This window comes from Gambusia affinis, linkage group LG09, assembly GCF_019740435.1.
Source record: "Gambusia affinis linkage group LG09, SWU_Gaff_1.0, whole genome shotgun sequence".
NCBI lineage: Eukaryota > Metazoa > Chordata > Actinopteri > Cyprinodontiformes > Poeciliidae > Gambusia > Gambusia affinis.
In genome coordinates, this window is record NC_057876.1 from 5465690 (window position 1) to 5481600 (window position 15911).

A 15911-nucleotide genomic window follows, 5' to 3' on the forward strand; every position below is an offset into this window, starting at 1 on the left:
GAAACACTCAAATTTTTTTCTCAAGCTCAGTCATATTGAATGGAAAGTGTCTGTGAACTGAAGTTTTCTCGTCTTCCCACAAACTCCCAAGTTGGACCAAATTGGGCCATTTGCACAAATAAAGAAGCTTGGATCTAAACCATCCTGTTTCCGCTCTCGTTTGATTTAGAGTGATGGAAATTGATGCTGCACCTGAGGCTCAAGTCTTTTTGTCAATGTTTTCTTTTAGGATTGTCCTGTATTTAGCTCCATCCGTGTTTTGTAGAAAACATCCCAACTTATTTTGTCCCTGGTGAAGAAAAGCATGATTACAATGTCTATGCATCCTTAAAAAGTCTTACAAATCATGTACCTTTGTCTTAAACTATGAGTTTTAAAAATGTAGGTTTGCCCAAAAAATCATTCTTTAGTTATCAGGGTGTTTGTGAATCTAAAATTAAGGCCTTGAAATGTCTTAAGGGCAATAAAAAAAAATTTAATTTGGCCTTAAATATGTTAATGAGCGTTCTTAAATTTCATCATGGCAATACCATGAAATCTGGTTTATGTAGTTATTTTTTTCTTTCTTACAGGCAAAAGTTTGAGTCGTTTGCAGATATCTTCATTACGTTAGGTGACTCAAGGGGGTTCAGGCTACCGCTAACCAGCTGCTAATATCTGCTTGCTAGCCAGCTAGCAAATGTATATTTAAAAATGTAGCTAACTAGTCAAATGCTTTCTGTTGCCTATCATGGGTAAGCGCAGATTCATTGTAGGCTGGACAATGTTAGTTTTTGCTACTGTCTCACTTCTGTTGCCAACACATACGAAGTTTGACACATTCTGTGCAACAAAAAAAGAGAAAATGTCTAAGCTAGTCACTACAGGTGTTAAGGCTGTAGAGAGCCATGCAAAGTGCAAAAGCACAAAATTGCTGTCAGTTGCTGCAGACAGACACCAAAACTGTAAGTTTTTGCAATCATTGATTATAATCAATGCTTGATTGTATGACAGAATCTCCTGTACCTAATGTTTTTTGGTCTTAAATTTCATTCAAGGTGGCATTAAAAAAAGATCTTAAAAAGTATTAAATTTGACTTTCTGAGACCTGCAGTTTCCCTAAAGATTCTCCCACCTCCATGTCTTACAGTGGGGACGGTTTCATCTGACCAGAGCTCCATGTTTGCTGTTGTACCTTGTACAACCTCCATACGGGTCAGATCTGTAGAGTGCACTAGAAGTCTAATACAGAAGCCCACTGTGGATTTTAGATGTTACTTGCTAAAAAGAAAGAAAGAAAGAAAATAATGTAACACTTTTATGATTTGATTCATGGGACAGAAGGCAAAGCAAACAAGGTAAATGCATCAATGAGCCAGAAAATGAAAACCTTCCACTTCTCAGCAAGACATACTAGTGGGCCTTACAAACCTGCTGAGGAAGGACTCCTTGCAGAACAAAATAAAAATCTAAATACCATAATAAAGACATTAAGATGCTCATCTGCCCTTAAACTCTCCATTTAACAGGAACTCTGACCTTTTAAGTGTAAAGAGCAACATTTACCCCCGTTGCTACAAAATAAAACTGGTCTAGAGACCAGATTTTGTTTTGATTTAGATTTTGTTTTGAAAGCTAATTCAATCAAACTATTTGTTTTTACTTAAAGAGCATTTTGCTTCTACATAAAAATAAAAAAAACTGTATCTATAATATGGAAAATGAAGAAAGCTGGGTAGATGACTTGAAATGTGGAGCTCATGGTTTAATGTTAAAAAACACTTTGCACCATTGGTGTCCTCCTTCTGTAGATACTCTGTGAAGATATTTCATTTAAACATACAGGGTAGCTGCTAATACTGCCATTTCTTGACTTTATAATAAAAATATAATTTGGTTTTGTAAGAGCCACACGTTGCAGACCTTTGATCTGGGTTTACAGACCTTTGATCTGGGTTTACAGACCTTTGATCTGGGTTTACAGACCTTTGATCTGGGTTTACAGACCTTTGATCTGGGTTTACAGACCTGGCAGAACCAAGTGTGGCGAATGTTTGGTCAATAGTAGCAGATAATGGCGGCCGACTGCGGTACAAATTAATTGCAGGGTAATGATGTGTGCTATTGTAATATTTCTCCTCTCTGGAGACCAATAGATACCAAATGAAAGCCTTCAGCATTACTGAAGATTCCTTCCATCCCTCCCCAGATCTGATCAATCTCCTGGCATAAAGAAGAAGATATCAACGCTTAGAACACACAGAAGGCCAAAAGTACGGCCCCAATTGTACTTTTCTCACATTTCGCTGTGTAAACTGTCCGTTTTTTTCTTCGCTTTCACAGTCTCCTGTGCGGAGCTCCGGCGGGGAGTGGTCGCTGTCGGAGCTCGACGTCCTGCTGCTGGCCGGAACCATCGGCCACACGCTCAGCCTGGCGGCGAGCAGCTTCGTCGAAGAGGAGCACCAGACCTGGTACTTCCTGCTCAACACGCTCTGCCTCGCCGTCTTCCAGGACGTGTGCAGGAAGTACTTCAGGGAGCCGAGGGGCTCCGGAGACGAAGAGGAGCACCTCCTTCCGTCCAAGGACAGCCACTCCTCTGCTCACTCCAAACAGGAGGTTGTCTCGGAGAAGTGGCTGGCGCTGGCCACGCCCCCCTTCACCCTGCTTTGCTGCCGGCTGCTTCGCTCCCTCAACCAGACAGGAGTGCAGTGGGCCCACCTGCCAGACGTCAGCCACTGGCTCAACAGGTTGGTTCTGTTGGACCTGTGATTAGATGAGTAGGTCCTGGTGAAGGTGGAAATTCTTATATATATATAATATATATATATATATATATATATATATATATATATATATATATATATATATATATATATATATATATATATATATATATATATATATATATATATATATATATATATATATATAATTTAATCATCCATCAGAAACAGGTCATTAACCACAGGAACAAAGCAAACATGGCATTTTTTTTTTTTTTTTTGTTCCACCCCCTACCTCTCCCCATCCATCCATACCTGACTGCAAACAATAGAAACAACAAAATTAAGAAAAATATATAGGGGTAAATAAAAAACAACAACAAACAAAACAAAAAACACACACACACTAAAAATAACAGCAATAATTATTATACAGCTGAAGGGAAAAAAAAACAACAAAAAAACAACAACAACACAAGTATGAAAAACCAAAAGACCAACTCAAAAACATGGACAGCCTGTAAACAAGCGTCCACACAAGCATGGGCACACAAACCAAGACAGGACATGATATTTAAAACTGCACATGTTGACTATCACTGTCAACAGCCAGAACCACAAGGAACCACCGAGGCTCTTGTGCAACTTTCAGGTTTTAGAAAGGGCATCCAGTCTCTCAAGATAAAATAATAGAGGGGCCCAAGTTTTATAAAATTTTTGTATCGACTGACGGAAATTCTAAAATCAATCGGAAACAGCACCTGTGGACGCCTATTATGGGGAGATTAAAAGACCCCAAAATACAGGAGACTTGTTTTATTCCAGTTCAAGACTTGGTTTGTATTTTTTTCAAATTTATGTAGCTAAAATTAATTCATTAAAATGTCTTGAATTCGTTTTGAAAATGTATGGGGGCTTTAAATACAAGAGGCCTTAAATGATGTTGTGGTGGGACTAGTTAATCTTGGATATATAGTTTGGTTTTTTTCTTCCTCGCAGGAGTTTTCTGGAATTATGCCCAGATATCGTCACATTCTGTGGCTCCAGAAGGTTTATGCTGCCAGTAACTAGCTCCTAATACACCCTAGATGACTGGCTAGCTACACACTAGAGCTAGCTTGCTTTTCAGCATCTATCTTGGGTAAGGGCAACATTAATCGGCAGTTGGCTGCACGATTGTGTTTTTAGTGTGGAAGTGTTTAATTGCCAGAATTTTCAAGAAAGTCTCACATTATAACTGAATAAAATATGTTGTCATAACAGGATAAACAGAACTCATTTTAAAGAGATAAAAATACTTGCTATAAATAAAATAAAAACTTATGAGATGAAAAAAACGTGTAATGAGAAAAACTCATTATGAAATAGAGAAACTTAATGATGAGATAAAAAGCTTGTTTTGGCACAATAAAAAGTTTATAACAAGATAAACAACTTGTAGTGAGATAAAAAAAAAACAAGATATAAAACTGGTTTTAGCAAGATAGAAATCTTATGAGATAAAAAAAAAATCTTGTTATAATGAGATAAAGAAGAGTCATAACGAAATAAAAAAAATAGTGATTTATAATAGTGATTGTTATGAACAAAATATCCTGTTTAAGAAAGTTTGTACAGCATCAACCACCTCAATGGCTGTAGAGAGCAGACCCCAGAAATCTCAGTTGTTTACTTCAATTTCGTTCCAGGTGGCATTAAAAAGGTCTTAAGAAGTCTTAAACTTTTTAAGCTAGTTTTTGAGAGCTGCAGATTCACTCACTGAGATGACAATAGGACCGCCAGGAGAAGTCAGAGCAGCTCCATTTTTTTTTCACAGCTTGTCTCATACTGTCAAGAAATTGTGACTGTAAAAATCTAATTTTCTTCCCCCTAAAAGTTATCTACTTCATATATATATATATATATGTGTGTGTGTGCAAACATTTATTTGGGGCTTTTCACACTTCCCTTCTATTCAGTAGCAAAGGCTTAGTTGTTTAACCCAAACATTTAATGAGTGCTGAGCTTTTACTAGAGCTGGATCAAAAGTTTTCGCCTCATAAAATACAGCATATTACCGTCTTTGTTTCATTGTGTGGATATGTGGGAAGCAAACCCTCCCAGCGCAGCTCTCTGTGAAGGTGAGAGTCAGAAACCAGAAATAAAACATGAACGGGCGTGATTTAATATTTAAGGCGAGAAACTCAGCGGCGGCTCTGCAAAGAAAACAAACACACCGGCGTCTCCTAAAGCCACACTCGGTCACAACGCAGCGGATGCGTTTCTGCTGCTCCACCTACACCCAGTCATAACATATCAGCGCAACCAGTCATTTTCTGTTCTCCAGGGGAGGATTTTCATTACCGGGAGATAAAAGGTTGTCAGACACTGTAGCTGCCTTAGCGCTAACGCACAGGAAGCTAATGCTGTAACAACGGCTCGTCTCGCCAGACGTTTGAAAATGTAAATGTGAACACGGACCTACGTCTGCTTTCTGCTGACACCGAAGCCTCTCTCTTCACATGCGGTTTTTTTTCTTCTCCCCTCCGCTTAGCATTTTGAGATAGCCGTCTGCGACTGTACAAAGCTGTGATTTCACAGCGAAACTGTGACCGCTCAATTAATATTCCGACAACATAGTTTGTTCTTGAACACGCATCGCGTTGTGGAATAGAGATGCGGATTCTGACCTTTTCTCGGTCCGACGTTGCCCTTTTTTTCCCCCTCCCGCCCTACCTGCTCTGCCGTCGCGCTTGGTTAATGAGATCCAGGTAGTCGAGAGAGGGGAGTTAAAAAAAAATAAAATAAAAACAAAACAAAAAAAGCATCCCAACTTCCACCGGTTGTCTGATCCGGCTAACGCACGCAACGCACGCGACTCCCCCTCGGCTTTGATGCGTCCTTTGAGGTCTTATTATTTCTAGCCTCGTGTTCGAAGTGGCATGGCGTAATTTCTTACCGGCGTGCTCCTAAATCCATTAAACAGCTCAAAATGGGTGATCTTAAGGTTTGAACTGATGCCGCTGCTGGATGTGACTGACAGCGTTTCATCTCATAAATGCTCGGCGTCCATCCATTCATCAGGTCATCGAGCGCTTCTGCTTCGATCGCTAAAAACTGAAATCGACAGGATCCTGTCTCGAGGTTGTGTAAATAAATGACTGAAGTCTGTTGGCCGTGCGCGCAAACAACGTAAAATATGAATGAACTTCCGCTTGGAAACTTTGAAAGCTCTTCTTTTATATAAAACACGTTCTTTATGTCTCACTTTTCTTTTGTTTTTCTTTTTTTTTTTTCTTTTTATCGGTTTGTCAGCTCCGAACATAAGACGGTCCTGTCCCTGCTGTCCGCGCTCTGCTTGCTCCTCATCTACCTCCTGGTTCAGAGACGCTGCTCGCTCGTCTCCAAGGTCGCCCTGGCGCTCGGACTCCTGGGCGTCTACAGCTACCGGGCAGCTGTCGGCAGTGTCCTGTTTCCCTGGCAACGCTCCGGCCGAGCCGCGTCCACGTAAGTTGTGTTTTTGTTTTTTTGTTTTTTCTTTCTGGCCTGCAGGAATTTGATTTCATTCCTTCGCAACGACGTGCAACTTTTTCCCGCCCTCCTCCCCGCACCCCCAATGACAGGAACCTGATTTAAAGAGAAGCGCCTTAATGCGCTGTGATGCAGATGAGCTTTGCAGGGTGTAATGTGTGTCATCTGGGACGAACACTGAGACCACATCATTAACTGAGATGATGAACTGCTTAACACCTGTGTGTGTTTTTGTTGCTTGTTATTTTTTTTTATCTACAGTAAATCCTGCTGCTCAGGGTCTCTTCCAGTCATAAAATAAAAATTTGACAGTGCTTTAAATGAAACTGATTACACACACTAGAGTGGCGGTGACTGCCTTACTTTTCTCTCCCCTTCTTTTCCTTCTTCTTCTTCACTTCTTTTTGATTGTGGATTCTTCCACACTACACTCCACAATCCAACGTTGCATCTCTGTCACATAATCAAACAAATACTACATGACCAGCCCTCTCCCCTTCACCTCTGGAAATAGCAACAAGATGGAAATAAGTATTGGGTTAGTCCAGACCGATACCGACATGTAAAGAGAAAATAAAGTTCTCGGCAAATATCAATGTTAATGCTGGTATATCATCCTTTCCTCCTCCAAAGGTCCCACCTCTAACTTGTTCCTGTACGGATTGATCTTCAAATCTAACAGTAGATCTAATTGTTCATATTTAAATTTGTTAGCATGAATTACACTCCCTAAATTTCTTAACTCAGCCCTTTAAAGGGTCGTCTGCTCCCTTCTAAAAACAAATCCTGCTTGGAGTAAGCTTCTTTTGTTTTGATTCTGCAAACACTCTCTGGCACATAAGAGCAGAAAGAGCCGTCCCTCCTACACGCCCGAGCAATAATCAAGCATACTAGGTGCATAATCATGCTAATTTCCCCCCACTAGATGATAAAACAATTCATCTTGTGCCAGCCCTTCAGTGTCCGGTGCTTCCAGGAGAGTTTCTGTGTGCTTGAACTCTCATCCCGACTCCTGGCTTATGCTAATGAGAGCTATATCTAAATTCATGTATACACCTGTGCCGTGTTTACATGATATCTTCAATGTTTACTAGATGTTCTTAGCGTAGTGAGCCCGGTTGCTAAGTGCTATATTTCACTCCTCCGACGCGAGTTAGGCTCAGAGGTATCGTCTGCTGAACCCCGTCAGAAAAATAATGAGCGTTCAGGGTTGCGCGCGGCTTTCCTATCTACTTTTTATGACCTTTCTTCATCTCCCTCCAGTACCTGGCCCTTTCTACCCTCTTTTTTTTTCTTTTTTTTTATTCCTCTCTCCTCGACAGTCTCTTCAACCTGCTCAGCTAATTAACAGCTCAACCTCTCACCCGCTCACCGACAGCTGACAAAGCCACGCGGAGTCTGCGGCTGCTTTTGATGACTGACGAGGTCTGAGCCAGATATCGAGCTTTTTACGTCGACCTCGAGACGCTGATTATTACAGCGCTGCTCTTCACAGGTTTTATTGTGGATTTAGACAAACGTCAAGTCTTCGCGTTTCTCAGAATGCGACGAGCGGTTCATCGCAGGAGCAAGAGTACGGGTGGGTCAAGCAGCAGCGGCCATCTTTTCGTGAAACGCCGTCCTACGGCAACACGTTAGGCCCAGCTGTGGATGCACCGATCCACTTTGCTCACGTCCAATACCAGATATCAATATCTGAGGTTTAGCACCGCCCGATACCGATCCAATAACAAAAAACTTGGTAGAATTCATTTGAAATGTTTCATTTTTTTAATGAAAAATTCAATCGTAAATGCACTCAATTCTAAATGTATTTATTTTTATCTTCACAAGCTTGGATACACTTACAAAAACAACGCAGTTTTAATTTCTAAGTCAACCCAATTAGGTGTACAACAGTTTATGCAAAATAAATAGGGTTGACTACGTTGGCCAAACCTGGAGAAATAAACTTCTACAGACCTTCTTTTCACATGGTTCAGAAAGTACAATTATAAATGTAAAAATAATGATGAAACATGAACTCAGAGCAAAAAGCATAGAATTACACTGAATAGATATGTCCTTATGGATCTTGCACATTGTCACGATCTAGATCTGTCATGATTTTTATTTTTATTTTTTCCAATATCGGCACCGATACAGATATTCATATCGGATCGCTGCATATCTGGACTCAGCTACACCATAGAGCAGGTATCAGTTCTGGAGCGAAGTTTAAATATATCTATTTATTTCTAGCTTCAAACGATGCATTTAAACTCTTCTTCTCCGTTGTGGAATAATTATGACAGCAAATAATTTCCATAGATAAAAAATGAACAGATAAAGTCGATGCACAAGTTTCAATCACAGCTCAAAATGTAGATCCACCCTAACTAATATCTGTTGAAGACTTAATAGTTGCATCGCAGCCACATGATTTTTAAAAGTTTCTGGTGTAATTTTGCACTGCATAAACACAAAATCTTACCGAATATTCTGTCCAGTCTCTAGTATAAATACATAAGTACCCTAGAAATAAGACACTAACTTACAAATAACTTTTCAGGAAAATACTGGCTTTTTTAAAATCTCAATACTAACTGAATATTGTGGTAAAAAAAAACTGGTCCTATTTAAAATCTATATCATGGAATTATTGACTTAAAACAATAAGTCCTGACCAGATGGCAATCGGTCCTTTAAAGATCAGAGATCGGCCAGAAAAAGGCAATCGGTGCATCCTGAGTCTGTGGTTCGGTTCACTAGGAAATTAAGACGCAGAAACCTGGTTAATAGACAACAAACAACATTTGCTGGCGCTAACGCTTTTCAGTTTCTGTTTTTATTGACTAATTTTATTTGTATGGGAACATGTCACAGAGAGACGGGGCAAAAAAGAAAGGAAAGAAAAACAAAAAAAAAAAACCCATTCTACCTGCATTTCAGGCTAGATTTGCTCCGCTCTGGAGTTGTGCTTGGGATGAAACAATTGGATGTTCCAACAGAACAGTGATCCCTAACACACTCACACACACACACACACACACAAACTGGCTTTAGGATGGATAAAGAAGGATGATATTGAGCCCTGACCTCACCTATATTAAAATTTATGGACTTTGCTTTTAAAACCAGGTCAGTGCCAGAAAATCCAACCCGTTTGAAATCAACTGTAGCGTTTCAGTCTAAAGAAATGAGCAGACGTCTGTCTCTCCCTGAAAATGCGGTTAGATGTCGATACAGAAGAAGGGTCTGTCTCAGGTTTAATGAAAGGAAACATGGTTTTCACAACACTTTTTTTCTATCGCTGTGTTAAAGTGGATGTGTGGGAAGAAACTTTGCATGACGATCTGTTTTTTTTCTTCTTTGTGGATTTCTCCTTTTGCAAATCCACCTGACACCTCCCTGACTCTCGCTCTCTCTCTGTGCCAGCAGCCTTTTTGCTTTGTTGCATCTTTCTAAACAGCAAATGGATTTGAGAACAGGAAGTGCTACCCGTTTTGAAAAGGCTACAAGAGGCAGTATGACGGATGACACTGAATGATTTGCCTTTTCTTTTGTTCTCGTGCTTTTTCCTACATACAAATAATCCGTGCAGAAGTATTCGTGGCCTGTAGAGCATTTCCACCTTCTGCCATTCTACAACCACAAAGTGCAGCGTGTTATGTGATAAACCCACTCAAACGAGTGCATGATCTTTAAAGCGACAGTATGTAACTTTTAGAAAACAGTTTTTCTTTCTCACTTTGTTGTATAAGACACAGAATCTGTGGGAAAAAATTGAGCTCCTCTGTTTTCTCCCAGTACTAACTGCAGAAATGCGCCACTCGGCTAGAAACGACCAATCAGGGCCAGGAGGAGGGAGTTAGCGCCGTCAGTCAGAGTTTTAGACAGCAGAATGCTAAAGTTAGTTAGCATACCCACAAATGATGGCAGATGAACATTTTTTCTGTAACGATAAGTTGTTTCTCTGCCATTAGCACACTCAGCAGCGTGTTCATGATTATGATTGACAGCGATAAGACCCTCCCCCTCGCTCTGATTGGTTGTTTTTGACCAAGAGCTGTGCTTTTTTTGTTTTGTTTGTTTGTTGTTGTTTTTTTACAAATTGCTGAAGCAGTTTAAGTGGAGCAGATTACGTGTCTCATGCTTCACTGTCACAAGACGGTGACAGTTTTAACAAATATGTAAAAAAAAAAAAAACGATTAAGAAAAAATACTTATACAGTGGCTTTAAGTGGAAGTACCACTCGGTGCAACACTTTGGTAGTTGGACACCGTTTTACTCGTTCGATTCTGTTTGTCTGCTCCTGGGCTACAAAGTAACTCATCATCAGAGTGTGAATGACTGAATGAATCGTAGGAGTCCTCTGCCTTGAGAAAGTCTGATATAAATACAGACCATTTACATCATTGTTTATTTATTTTTTTGCCAATTTTTTTTTGTAGGCCCTCAGTTAATATTGAACCGGCTTACATTGTTATAACATGATGTAGAGCTCAAAGAAGTGAATTTTACATAACGCTGACCCCTTTAAACACCGACAGTAACTGCAGCAGAAAAGAGCAGAAACACACGTCTAAAGTCACAAAGTGTGTTTTTTGTGAACAAATGTTCCAGCAGGAAGTCGCTCCACATCAAAGCGGTCGGAGCTGCCAGAACCTCTGTACGTCAAAAAACGATTTCATTTGTTACCACGTATAAAGACCACGACAAGCCTCCACAGTCCGCGTTTGTGTTTATGCACTTAGGCGGCCAACACCTGCACAACAAAACATGACCCACTTTACCTCGGCCCGCTTGATCCGGAGAGCGACCGGCGGTGCTGCTCCCCCAATTTAAAAATATGCATGCATACAGATCCCGCTTAAACATGGAAATGTATTCAAACTTGTCTCAAAACACCTGTGAACTCTCACAGACGCCCCTACTGACGCACGCACGCACACACACACACACACACACACAACACACTCAGAGGATTCAGCTTTGTCACCCAAGCGGTAAACCACTTTAGAGTCTCGTTCCAAAGACGATTCGGCGTTACCGGCAACCTCAATAAAAACCTTTTAACAAAGGATCATCCTCCGTTTACTCTCGGCGTTGTTATCTGTGGTTGCTGAGTGTGCTGTAACCAGGTTACAGCCTGGGAAAAGGAGGTCGTCCTCCTTATAAATCTAACATGAGGCTAAAGGGAAGGAGTGACATCGAGTGCTACGCAGGTATCCACCAAGTGGCTCGAAGGGCTAATTAGATGTTTTTCTGCAGCCGTTGTTTGAAAGTCCCACTTACCCCCCCCTTCCAGTTGTCACTTGGACGTGTTCGGCTTTGTCCCAAGTAGGAGGAGGGGGGTTCTGGGGGGAGTTGGGCGTCTGCCTCTGACGCTGAATTTTGTGCTCTGGCTGATTTACAGTAAGTGCCAGCCTGGTGCAGGTGATTGATGAAGGGGATATGCCAAAGTTGTTAAGGGGATTTGACATGGTCTTACCTTTTCCTTATTCGCCTGCTGGCCGTGCTTGTTACCAAGGTAACCGGGAATCCAGGCAACTCAACAAGCTTCTATTTTCTTTCCTCTGTTACTATTAAGATAAAAGAAAGCATTAAGCTGGTCAGACGAAGGTGATTAGTCGCCTTGCGTTTAATGTCTGCAGTTGCCAAAAATATCCTCTTGAACCTCTTTTTTTTCTTTTATTGTCAAACTGCATGTCTGAATAAATGGTAAGTTGTAGGAAACTGTAAAACAACAACAAACTTGCTCAGCCCTTCTCCATCGTGAACCCACACCTCAAACAAACGGCCATTTGCTCTCTTCCTATTTCCATTTGATAACTAGAAACAAACCAGTTTGTTTCTGGGCCCTATTCTTAATCGTTGTTTGTTTTTTGTAGTTAAGTACTTTTGTGAATTAAAGAGACAAACATGATCAAATCTGCTATATAACGTAGTTTTATTGAATGTCATTATTCCAAAGCTCGGGGTTTCCATTTCATTTGGTTTGTTTTGTCATAGAGGCTCCCTGACTTTCATAAACAAACCAGAGCTGTGAAATAGGGGTGGGCATTTATCATATCGTTTACCATTTATCTCAACACATTTATGAGAAGAATTTTGATTTATAGTTGTCATAAATTTCACTTATCAATGGTAAATAAAAAAAATAAAAAATAAAACTGAAAATGATTGGAAGTGTTACTTTTCCATAAGGACGTCAATAAATATGATAACATTTGTGTGCAGTTTACTGATATAAAAAACTTTTTTTTATTTTATTTAAGTAGCATCCAAATGAAGCCAATATAAATGGAGATATTCTTGAAGAATAATATTTGCGTTTGTGGCGTTACGAATGATGTGCCATTCAGTCACAGTCGTACAGTTACCTAAGAAGAATGACATAAGAAATTGTCTTTATCAGTAGTAAGTTGGTTTCTGTAAATACAAACCAACAAGTGCATGAAAACTGGAAACCAAAAACTGCAAAAAGTGTTGACTATGAATAATTCTGCCTTTATTTTGACTATTTGTGCACTTCAGAAACTTGCGTAAATAAACCTTAGCTGAGGCTAAAGGAGGAGCGATTGGTCCAGAATGTTGAGTTTTGGTGCTCGGTATTTATTTCCAGCTGAACTGCTGCGCTCAGCTGGAGGAAAATGCAGTCAGGACTATTTTCATGAAAAACAGCTTGACTTTGCATAAGAATGCTCATTTAAGGAGACACTGTTGTATGTACTGTTGCAAGTAAAAACTAAAGAAAATTTTGGTAAATACATATTTGTTGGAATTTGTGTTCTGCTTATGGTTCAGTCCTTAACACAAGATTAATGGCAGCTGCTTATGTGGGTCTTTTAGGGAGAAATAAAGGCTGACGCCCTGGTTCAGACATATTGCTTAAACGTTTATATCTGTCCACTTCTACTGTGATTTTATTGCCTAATAAACCTGGAAATCCTCTTTTTGAACTCTCTAACTTTAACTTTTTTTTAAATTATTTTCAACCAGACGATTCAAATCCAAATACCTAAAAACAGAAAAACAAAACAGCCCTTTACTTTAGTGCAGAATTGAAAGCACTATTACTCTGTCTGTCACATTTATTACAATTGGTTATTAAAAAATGCAAAAAAAGTAATTTAAAAATCTTGGCTCTTTGGTAACACTTTTATTTGCTGGGTTGTGAATAAGACTGTCATGACGGCGTCATAAACATGACATAACACCCTGTAATAAACATGAGTACGTCTTCATGAATATTTATGACTGTTGTCATAAAGTGTCATTCAGTAAATCATGACACTTTTAATACAAAGTTGACATTATTCAAAATCTCTTTATGACAAGAAATCATGATCTGACATAAATTTGTAATAAAAGTATTACTGATTAAACTTTAGCTTTAATAACATGAAGCTACATAATTTTTAAAATTTAATCAGCAATACTTAAAAAAGAAAATGTTCACTCAAAAAACACGTTTGTTTTTTTGTTTTTTTTTGTAAAAATCCATCAATGACCACGTCTGATTCCTGTGATTTCACACGTTTACAGCTTGGCATCACCCACTTTCAACCCAGCAGAAAAACGCTGCCCAAAACAGAAAATCAAGCCCAAACTGTTGCCAGCGTTGGAATAAATAACCCACCCTGAAAGGCTGCATCTCCTACAGTGAGGAGCTTAAATCTGATTTGAAATTCTGATCTTAAGTGAAGTTTCTTTTTTTCCTCCATATCCAAGGGATGGAAATGATTCTGTTTTTGGAGACATTGTCTATGCAGAGTCCCCTAACAAGATAAAGTGTGATCCAGTGATTAATGATACATCTAGGCAGCAGTTATTACTCTATCTGCTTTAATGAATGTTTAATGCTCGATCTTGCTGGATGAAATTGATTGCGGCGGTGCCTACAAAGGACTCGAGTTCGGCAGTAACAAAGTAACAAAATGTTCCCTTGATGAAATCTTTTTGTTAACTGTTATTTGGTTCGAAAGATGAACCCGGACACAACTTTCCAAACATCATCAGCCTCCTTATTGTCAGTGCTCTGACAGAATACCAAGTACCTTATACATACCTTTTTGTTGTTCTGAAAATAGCAAAAGAAAGAAATCTCTGCCAAGAGGGTGGAGCAACAACTTCCTGTTCATTGCGGTATCTGGACTCTGAAAATGCACACATTGGAAGCAAAGCACAAGTCAGACATTTGTCTTTCTGACAGTGCTGCGCAAAAATATTCACTCCCCTCGAGCCTTTTCAGGTTTTTTTTTTTTTTTTTGGTCCTTATGTAACAAACAGAAGCTTCTGTGTATTCTATTGGGATTTTATGTGATGGACCACATTTCTATTGACCGGACAGTGAAACTTCTGCCACTGTCTCAAGTCTTTTTATTTTATTTTTATTTTTTTCAGCGTCGTATCGTTTTTAACTCCCAACCGTCTTCCCATGCCGCCTGGACGCCACAGTTTTCTGTTGCTTTGTGTTTTCCTTTGCTCTTCTTCACACACCAAATTAGGGCTGTTGTAAACAACTATTTCATTAATGTAGTAATCCATCAATTATTCCAACGATTCATCAATAAATGAATGAAAAAAAATTGATATAATAAAAATGTTTTTAATACTGCCGTATTAATATCAGATATCAGTATTGGGCCCAAATTTTCATATTAGTGTATTGCTTTTCTGTAGCTCAGAAAATCAACCCATAACAATAACAACTCATTATTTAAGTCAGTCAATGAATCCTTACAGCCCTACACTAAATTATACATCCTGCTTTCTTTAGAAAAGAAAACTCGTCCTATTTCACCTCAAATGAACCAACACATGACGGGGGGATCCAGCTGAAAGAAAACTTTCGCTGTCATTTTTTTAAGGGCCTGTAGTTTGAGAAATTGTGTAAACAGCAATTAGCTTTAATTGCTTTGAGAAGGACGACAGCTTGTACGTTTAGCTTGGAAAATGCCAAGCCCAATCAAGATGCCTTTCAGCTTTCAGAGTTTGGCAATCCCCAAGTGTTGGGGAACATGTGTATCGCTTTGGGCTAATTTACATTGATGTTCTTCATCAACATGCCGGTTCCAGAATGGCACGAATTTCTTGTATGCAAATGTCACATCGTGTCCACGTCAGTTTTTATATGTAGATGGTATGATGGCGCCAATAATGACAGCTTGTAATCAGAGACAAGTGCTGTAGGTCAGATAAATTGGTATGTGATTTTCTCTCTTCACGCTAGTTATCATACAAATGGCACCGGCGCACATCCATCACCGTACAATCCATCACAGGGCCTGGACCGCGTTTTTTCCTTTGCATAAAATAATAATGAATGTAATCGGTGCAATATTGTGTGAGGAGTTTTGAATAAAGAACAGTGCATAGGATGGAGCATATTACTCTGCTTCCTTCCTCACTAGGTACAGGTTTGCATAAGACACTGATTAATAATATATGTCTAATACTTGCTCAGTTCCTTCAGGGTCAGCTTTTACCCTGTGGTACCTTCATGAGTTTTGACAACTGCAGTAGAAATCCTCTTTTTACCGCGTTTTTTGCCCCAAGCTCGATTTATAAAAATTTTTTTTTTAAAGTCCCTCTGTGTGAGTCGATCATTTTCTAAGTGTCTAAATAGCTCCAGAGCAGACATTGAGAGCATTTTCAGAGACAACAGCATTGGAGCTGTTGTCTCTGAAAATGGTGCTGCAGTGCTGTGTAGG

The 15911-nt window shown here is 39.5% G+C and overlaps 1 protein-coding gene across 2 annotated transcripts in view; it reads left to right on the forward strand.

The window, feature by feature from the left end:
- pigg (phosphatidylinositol glycan anchor biosynthesis class G) overlaps window positions 1-15911 on the forward strand; it is an 88407-nt gene that overhangs the window by 44077 nt on the left and 28419 nt on the right. For both annotated transcript variants that reach the window (XM_044127417.1, XM_044127416.1), the window contains exons 9-10: window positions 2323-2726; window positions 5997-6188. In XM_044127417.1, the coding sequence (XP_043983352.1) occupies window positions 2323-2726; window positions 5997-6188 (596 nt within the window). The remainder of the gene's footprint in view (window positions 1-2322; window positions 2727-5996; window positions 6189-15911) is intronic.